Below are 8646 nucleotides of genomic sequence, written 5' to 3' on the forward strand. Positions count from 1 at the left end.
CCTTTACAATTTTGATTCTACTCTCTTTGTTACCATCCTAAATACATACCATAACCACACCAATTTAGAATTATTTATACAATTTCAACACTTTTACCTTACTTTCATATTATTAAACTCATGTTCCCAAATAAATTTATAGTACATACACACATATTTAACTAACCATTTGCCTTATTTCCTAATTCTCACACAATATGCATCAAACTAACACATAACTATACATTTTCATTCAATTCTTCCATTTCCCCCATAATTTATTATAGACAGCACTAGGGTTAGGAATTAACATGGTTTTTCTTTTAATTTCCATCCTTATCTTACTCTCTTTATCTATTATTTCATACCACTTAACCAATTTATAAGCAATTTTTCATCTTCCCTAAACTTCTCTCATAAACCCTAGGTAAGAGATTATGGATTTCTCTTCCCAACACACCCAAACTCAAATAACGAGAATTAAAGACTATAGGATACTTTACCAAGTAAATTTAAAACCAATTTCCCCTTTTCTTTGCAAAGTTCTCCTCCAGTTCCTCTTATTTTACCAAGATTTTTTCTTTTTCTCATTAACTCCTAATTAATTTTCTCTCTCTTAAACTCTTCCAAATCTTGTGTTAACATGTTTATTCCCCACTAATCACCCTTATAATACCCTAGGAACTCTAACTTTAGAGAAGATTTATGTGGAATTGCAAGAAAATAAGAGGAAGGGAGCTTAATTTCTTCTCTCATCGTTGTCGACCTCAATCTACAGGGAGAGTTGAAAATTTTTGAGTTTATTTACAATTTTTCCACTAGGAAAACTTTTCTTGGGTATTTTAAATAACTTCCCGGCTACCGGTACAACTTACACCATACATTCATTAAATTTATTTATATTCCTCATATGTTTTTCAATAAAACTTCTCCCCTAATTATTTTTTATATTTTTATTTTTTTAGCCAGGATTTACCACTATTTGATAAAATTTATACATTTGAATCAGTGGGTCTTTTTTAGGCCCACGTGCCTTACTCTTTTGTACAAACCCAGCCCAACATGGCCATGCTTTGTTTTCTTCGGCATTATTTTTAGCTTTTGTTTTTTTTTTTAAATTTCATTATTAATTATGAAGTTTTTATTTAGTTTTATCCTTTAGTATTAGATTGATGATAAATAACTTTTATATTTTTTATTACATAATAATAAAAAAATTAAAGTGAAGCAATAGATTCCATAATCATGGTCACAGACTTGACATGTTGACTGAATATTAGTCAAAGAGTCGTGGTGGGATTTTTTTTGCTCTTTTTTAATATATTTTTTTATTTTTATTTTTAATTTTATTTTTAATTTTATAATTCATTGAGGGGTTTGAATTTAATTTTATCATTTGGTATTTGATATGTGGCAAATTAATTTTTATATTTTCTATCATATAATAAAATAAAAAATCAATCCAACTAAGTGAAGTGCATAATATATTTGCAATGTTAACATACTCACTAAATATCAATTAAAAGGTAGAATAAAAAATTTTAAAATTCAAACCATTTTACCAAGTTAAATACCAATACCAATATATTTTTTATATTAAAAAAAAATTATGTTCAAACCGCAAAGAAAGCTTTGAGAGATAAACTAGTTAAAACCTAAAATGAAATATGTAAAAGAAAAAATAGTAGTATTTGTGGGGGCGTGGCAGGGTGAAGTGAAAGGAATATCGTGCAAGATTCCCAATACTAACTTCATGGCCAGCTGGCCAAACTAATAAAAGACAAAACAAAAAAAAAAGTTCTAAAGAAAAAAAAAAAAAAAGGAAAATGTTTTTGTTCATCCGTCCCTGTTGTCTTGGTCTAGAAATATACATTGTGTTACAGTTGGTCTGGTCAGGTCTCTAAAAAGTAACATAAACACAGAGAGAAGCAGGAAGAATAGTTTGGAAGAAGACTCGTTGATTTGATCACAAGGTTCATCTCACACCTCAATTCTCATTGTATCTCAAAGGCCCCTTTTTTTTTTTTTTGCCTTTTCTAAATATGAATGAATGCAAATCATTAACACCCACTTTTGGTTATTCAAGAAATTCATGCGTCTTCCTTTTGTTTTTTGTAGTTATTTAAATCCAGAAAGTTGATCTGAAGAATAGAGGAAATACACAATCCATGTTATCATCAACCCTCCCTGCCTGTAAGTCAATTTCTTCTCTTCTCTCTCTCTCCTTTTTTTTTTTTTTCTCTTTACTGTGTTATTCTATGTTCAATGTGGAGGGAGGGGTAGAGGGAGATCATTTCTCGTCATTTTAAATTATGGGTCATGCTGGAATGTTGATTGTGGACTTTAGAGAATGAGATTAAAGTGGATGTTGTAAAGGGAAGTTTTTTCTTTAGCGGGTTCTCAATTTCTTTTCATAGTGAGCAAATTGAAACTTTTACACAGATGGGTGAATCCAATTATACTGATTTCATTAGCTTTTTTCGCTTGATGTAGTTGTTTTATCTTTTTGAATGCTAATGATTGATTTATGGTGAACTGTGGATGTTGAAATGTGTAAAGTATAAGATTGACATGTTTAACATGCTTGTCATCTGATGTGGCAGAGCCTTACGTTTGCTATTCCAACGTTGTATAACTTGTTTCGTATGGATTCCTACGACTTTTGATTGCTTCAGGCAAGTCTTGATGACCATGAGTTCAACTGTTTCAACTTCTCAAGGATTCCTTCCCCAGGCAAGGCATGGTTCGTTTGAATCCTCAAATGTTCTTGCTTCTGGTTCTTTAGGTCAGCCCGAGCTGGAATCCAATGGTAGCAATGAAGTGGAATTGATTTCTGCATCCTGGAACCAGGATTATGGCTGCTTTGCTGCTGGCACAAGCCATGGCTTTCGCATTTATAATTGTGAGCCTTTTAAGGAAACTTTCAGACGTGATCTCAAAAGTGGGGGATTCAAAATTGTTGAGATGCTGTTCCGGTGCAACATTCTGGCACTTGTTGGGGCTGATGCTAATTCTCAGTATCCTCCAAACAAAGTTTTGATCTGGGATGATCATCAGAGCCGGTGCATTGGTGAATTTTCATTTAGGTCTGAGGTTCGGTCTGTGAAGTTAAGGCGGGATCGCATTGTTGTTGTTCTTGAGCACAAGTTATATGTTTATAATTTCATGGATTTGAAGCTTCTTCATCAGATTGAGACTCTGGCAAATCCCAGAGGACTGTGCTGCCTTTCTCATGATTCAAATACATTTGTGTTGGCGTGCCCTGGGCTTCATCGGGGCCAGGTCCGAATTGAACACTTTGGGTTGAATGTCATGAAGTTGATTAATGCTCATGATTCTCATATTGCATGCTTGACCTTGACAATGGATGGCTTGCTTCTTGCGACTGCTAGTACAAGGGGCACTTTGATAAGAATTTTCAATACAATGGATGGCACTCGTTTACAAGAGGTAGCTTGTTAAAAATATAGTTTACAAGATGTCATCTTGAAATTTCACTGCAGTGCTTATGTAGTTGTATGTTACTTGATAGGGAAGTTGTATCATATGCTAAAAACTTATTCTGAGGTGCCAGTTATTTGTTACTTGCTTGTATCACTGATATAATGTTTAATGAAGCTCACTTCATTTGTTCATCATTCCCTTTACTTGGATTAGATTCCTCAGCAGCTATGGAAGCTTCTGGATTAGTATCCAATTAAATTTTAAACATTAATTGTACTATTTTCAGAACACGGGAATACATTCCCTTCTCTCTTCCCTTAGACGAGCAGCTAATAAAATTTTAAACAGCATTTTATGTGCTGATAATACCACTTTTCTGCAGGTGAGAAGAGGAGTTGATAGAGCAGAGATTTATGGCATTGCACTCTCTCGGAATGTCCAGTGGTTGGCTGTATCGAGTGACAAAGGTACTGTTCATATCTTCAGTCTAAGAGTTCGAGTGGCTGGAGAGGACTCATCCTCTCATCTGAGCCCTGCTCAGGGCCCGGCATTGTTAGAACAGAATTCATCATCTTCCCTTGATGGCCTTATTTCTCCAAGCACTAGTGCGAATCCTGGCTCGTCATTGTCTTTTATGAGAGGTAAGAAAGCTCTGTTGATAAATGGTTCTAAAGATGAACCTATAAATCCTTTCTTATTCTGCTTCCTGTTTTTCCTAGTTTTCCATTCTCTGTTCTTTTGGTTTGAAAATAACGAAAAGGCTTTAAATGACTCTAGTAACAACAATCTAGTTCATGGCTTGGATGAAGACATATAACTCCTATAATGAAATACATGGAGAAAATTTGATTTTTAAGTAACGAAACCTCGCGATATATTGTTGAAAGTTGCAAAAACATGAAAGAAGTGTCTAAAATATCATCTCATTTCTTTTCCCAAGATGTGTGATAGAGAATGCAAGAAATGGGATGAGTGAAAAGATGTAAATCTTAAATCTTACTACCTACCAATTATCAAACCTTGAATCTCCTATGGTTCTTATGAATCCACAGAAACCAAGGTTCTTGAAAGCAAGACGGAAAAAACATTCAACATTGTAATGGTAAATGACGATAAGTTGATTGTTTGCTTGTCAATCAGTTCCGGGAGACATGCTCTTTCCCTTGCAATGTTGCTTCTAGTTGCTTCTCTTCATGAGATTTGTGCCTTCAACTCTTCAAGTATAGGATGGCCAATTTCAATTTTTCACCAAATTTAACTTCCATGTCTTCTATTTTTTTAAGAACTAGCTTAAGAATGACTTCTTGAAGCAGTATAAAAAAACTCAATATCCATCTCAAATGACCTCTGTATATACATTATCCATGAAAAATTGAAGATAATTCCAGATAGCACTAAGTTGAGATTGGAAGCATGGAATGCCTTATCATTAATCACAACTTCTCATAAAACCATAGAGTTTGAACGACTCACGTTATATTTACCCCCTATCATATTGAAGAAATGCAGAAATCTAACCCAAAACTCCACTAGTAGCGTCAAATCATCGATGTGATAGCTTGTTTTATTCTTTTTAAGAACCATCATTTTTATTTTTCCTGCTACGAACATTTTATGGAAAAAGTTTATGGAGTAATTCTGCAGCGGGCTAACAGAAGTTGCTGAACTAATGGATTTAAAAGTAAAACTAGAACTAATGAAACTGTAATTGGCTCCATGGGAAGTAACTACACCTCAACTGCCAAATTTTTTGCGTTTGGAATTGCATTTGGGTGCATTTCGAAAGTGTTTTTGGTTTGAAAAAAAATTAAATTGATGCTTAATTTTTTTTTTTTATACTTTCTGATGATTTTGATGTCAAAAATATTAACAAAAATTCTAAAAAAAAATTATTTTAATGCATTTTCGAGCGAAAAACACTTTTGAAAGGCATCTCGCACCACAATACCAAACACGTGTAATCAATTTGAGTCACAAATCTGAATTTTCCTTCTTTTCTTTCATTTCTTTCTTAGGGCAAGAAAGAGGGACTGGGCTTATCCACTTGGTCTGAACATCTTTTTTCCTCCCCTTTTTTAATCCACTTCCTGTATGTGAGATGGAGTAGGTGCTTTGATTTCCTTTTGGCAGTAATAGTAGGCACTATCTTTGGTTGTTATTTCCTTAATAGCTTCTTATAACTCTTGTTATTACTATTTAATAAATGAAATTGGCTGGTTCATCAAGAGAGAGAGAGAGATGAGGGTTATATATATCTTATGGGAGACCTTTTCCACACGCACTGTTGTTTCTTTTTCTCGTAAATGAAGTCTCATATTTCTTGTGCTTGTCCAGGGGTTTTGCCAAAGTATTTTAGTTCTGAGTGGTCATTTGCTCAGTTCCACTTGCCTGAAGACACTCAGTACATTGCAGCTTTTGCATCTCAGAATACTGTCATTATTGTTGGCATGAATGGGAGGTAATGCGGTTATTTTCATCCTGTTACCTGATGCTGTTATACATGTGCTTCTGTTTTCCTATTTGGCTACATAAGAAACTATAAGCTTTTGAAAGTAAAGGATTTAAAAATAAATAAATTATGGTTCATTAAAATTAATAACTCTAGCACTTAAAAGAAAAAAAAAATGATTGCTTGTCGTAATTCATTGTTGACCTTATGCTCTACAAAGATTTAGTTTTTGAATCTCCATAACCTAACCAACCACATCTTCCTGATCTGTACACTTTTTTCTGAATGAATTGGGAAGATAGAAAAGAAATGTAGATGGACATTGAAACTACTTTTCATAATTGAATGTACCGAACTATGGACTATGTGGATCGTTTAGCTAGTGTGCCTTCAATAATGACCATATCAGGTGGTGATCATTGTTGGCAAAGCTTGTTGTGGTAAAATTGTGGATATTGGACAGCGGGCACAACAATATAAATACAGTGTTTTGCATGTGTACTCTTTCTCTCCATCTCTTGACGGAATAGTTCTTCACAATTTTCTCTGTCTTAAAGATTTTTCCATTACCAGCTTTTACAGGTGCAGCTTTGATCCGGTTCATGGAGGACAGATGTTGCAGCAGGAATATGTCCGCTTTCTACAAACTGAGAGCCGGCCTGGATAGGGCAGGCTGTTAATTATACCTACAATATTTATTCTCCATACTCTGTAAATATGATTTTAAACATTCATAAATGGTCACACAAAAATATACATATAACTGTATAATATTCTTGGATTCAGTAATCAAGGCTCGATGACACAATCTCGTGAAGTCGCAAACTTAGCGCTGAATGGTAGCTATTAGACAATTTACTTTGTGCTAAGAACTTGTACACTGGGCATATTTAATCACTTGTTTTAGCTAGCAATTACATAAAACAAAACTGTGTAGTGTAGGTTTATAGAATGCAGGTTCCAAAAGATTGATGACTGTGAAGTTCAGTAAAGATACATGCATTGAAAGGAAACTATTCATTCCTGCATTTGAAGTATATGAATCATATTTAAGATCAACTATATGACATGCTTCTACTGTAATTTTTCTTTGAAGAATGAAGAAAAAGCCTTCTCACACATAACTGCAAAGAACCAAACGAAAATCTTGCCAAAACTCAAGGGGTTGTTATCAACTGAAACAAGTACCAAGTAATGTAGAAAAGAAAAAAAGAAAAATATTCCTGTAAATTATCCCTGTGATGTTGTCAGGGAAGTAAGACTTTCGCAATAAATGGTAAGATTTTCTGCAGAGCAGGGTAGTATCTTCCTTCTAAATGTTTTCTTTTCCTCATCGTAGTAGAGCAGAAGACGAGTACCAGAGTTGAATATGATTTCTGTACCCTTGACGCACTGGAGTTCTCCAACAAATTTCGGAGAAATTTTGCTTATGTCGATTATGCATGCTTTTGACCATATGGAATTCTCGGGATTGGTTAGTCTCCATATTGCAACATGAGATAATGCTAAAGTCTCCACCATGTACAAATGCCCACGTAGTTCCACCAGTTGCGTTGAATGTCGAGTAGGCGATTTCCAATGACGAGGAGTGTCAGTCCTGTGATCAGGATGAGTTATGGTTTGGAACTTCTCGTCACTAAGTTTAAACGAGACAATAAAATCGTTATGCCTGTGGAGTGCTTGATGTTGCCCAAGATCGATCTTCCAGTAAATAGTTTCGTTAGCAAAAGCTGGAAAACCAAACTGCTCCACCAAATATGGGCAACCTTCTTTTACTGCCCTCCATTTAAGTCCTCTTTTCTCTGGAAGAAGAGTGAAAACCGAGCACTCTAGTTTGCAATTCAAGGAAGTTCTTGATTGCCGAGGAATATTTAACCGCACAATCTTGTGTGTTTTTGCTGAGCTCAGATATCCGATCCCGAATCCTGCTATTCCACTTCTATCATATGGCAGTGCAAGAAGACGACGAGTGCTAGGGTTAAACACATAAATACGTGTTTCTGTAGCTAAGCAAAGCAAACCAAAGCAACCTGGCAATACGAGTTTAACAGGTTCTTGCACCTTAACCTGAATCGGACTGAACATGTTCCCCTCAGTGTCTGTCGGAATAAAGTTATACACATACCGGCATCCGATGGATTCAAGCGGCTGAAAATCAAAGTCAGACCACCGCAAAAGGAATCGAGGTTTCCTCTGCGATCGATCGTAGTGCAAGGCTTGGAAGCCAAGGCTCGAGTCAATCATGTAGTGCCATAACTTGCATACAGAGTTGAACCTCAAAAGGGTCTTCACAGGCAGTCTTGATAGAATGTCTGCTACGATGATATTGTTTCTTGCGAGTTGAGAAACCATCTCCTTTCGATTTTGAGCCCTAATCGCCATATTTGAGAAAATAGGACTATATATCTAGCAAACCCTAATAAAACAATCAAGAGAATGTGGCTGATGGGAGATTGATTTATATATATATATATATATATATATATATATAGGCAATCCAACCACCGCATATATTGTTGTTAATTTAGGAAAAGTTATGTTGTTGTATCCTTTTCTATTAGTATATATCTTCAAATATTATAATGTTTCGTATTTTGTTGTGTATTCGTCCCCTCTAGTCTACAAGTATATATACATGAAGGAAATACATCAAGTTGTTTCGGAAATACTGATTTTATCAAAAGATTTTCCTTTGAAACATTGTATTTATGTGATTAATTAGTTGGTGGGATGTATTTATTCAATGCATGAGAGACCGTTCGGTAAGTGAATTA

The 8646-nt window shown here is 34.8% G+C and overlaps 2 protein-coding genes across 3 annotated transcripts; one reads left to right on the top strand and one right to left on the bottom strand.

The window, feature by feature from the left end:
* Positions 1–1801: 1801 nt before the first annotated feature.
* Positions 1802–6680, top strand: LOC18108357 (autophagy-related protein 18c). Of its 2 annotated transcripts, none has more exons than XM_006371264.3 (6): positions 1802–1952; positions 2098–2172; positions 2583–3429; positions 3806–4064; positions 5758–5881; positions 6446–6680. In XM_006371264.3, the coding sequence occupies exons 3-6, from the start codon at positions 2665–2667 to the stop codon at positions 6537–6539; spliced, it is 1242 nt and encodes a 413-aa protein (XP_006371326.1). In that variant the 5' UTR covers positions 1802–1952; positions 2098–2172; positions 2583–2664; the 3' UTR covers positions 6540–6680. The 2 variants fall into 2 exon arrangements, with proteins under 2 accessions (XP_006371326.1, XP_024446676.1); XM_024590908.2 differs by having other exon boundaries at positions 2655–3429.
* Positions 6681–7102: 422 nt separating this feature from the next.
* Positions 7103–8254, bottom strand: LOC18108358 (F-box protein At1g30790). Its single transcript, XM_006371266.3, has one exon. It carries the CDS (start codon positions 8252–8254, stop codon positions 7103–7105), a length of 1152 nt encoding a protein of 383 aa, XP_006371328.3.
* Positions 8255–8646: the final 392 nt, after the last annotated feature.

The sequence above is a fragment of the Populus trichocarpa genome, chromosome 19 (genome assembly GCF_000002775.5).
Source record: "Populus trichocarpa isolate Nisqually-1 chromosome 19, P.trichocarpa_v4.1, whole genome shotgun sequence".
NCBI classification, from domain to species: domain Eukaryota; kingdom Viridiplantae; phylum Streptophyta; class Magnoliopsida; order Malpighiales; family Salicaceae; genus Populus; species Populus trichocarpa.

Bases quoted from the DNA above. Each gene is read 5' to 3' on its own strand.
- LOC18108357 (XM_006371264.3), top strand. From the start codon at position 2,665: ATGACCATGAGTTCAACTGTTTCAACTTCTCAAGGATTCCTTCCCCAG. The intron at 3,430-3,805 runs GTAGCTTGTTAA...ACTTTTCTGCAG, and splicing joins ATGGCACTCGTTTACAAGAG to GTGAGAAGAGGAGTTGATAG. The intron at 4,065-5,757 runs GTAAGAAAGCTC...GTGCTTGTCCAG, and splicing joins GTCATTGTCTTTTATGAGAG to GGGTTTTGCCAAAGTATTTT.
- LOC18108358 (XM_006371266.3), bottom strand. From the start codon at position 8,254: ATGGCGATTAGGGCTCAAAATCGAAAGGAGATGGTTTCTCAACTCGCA.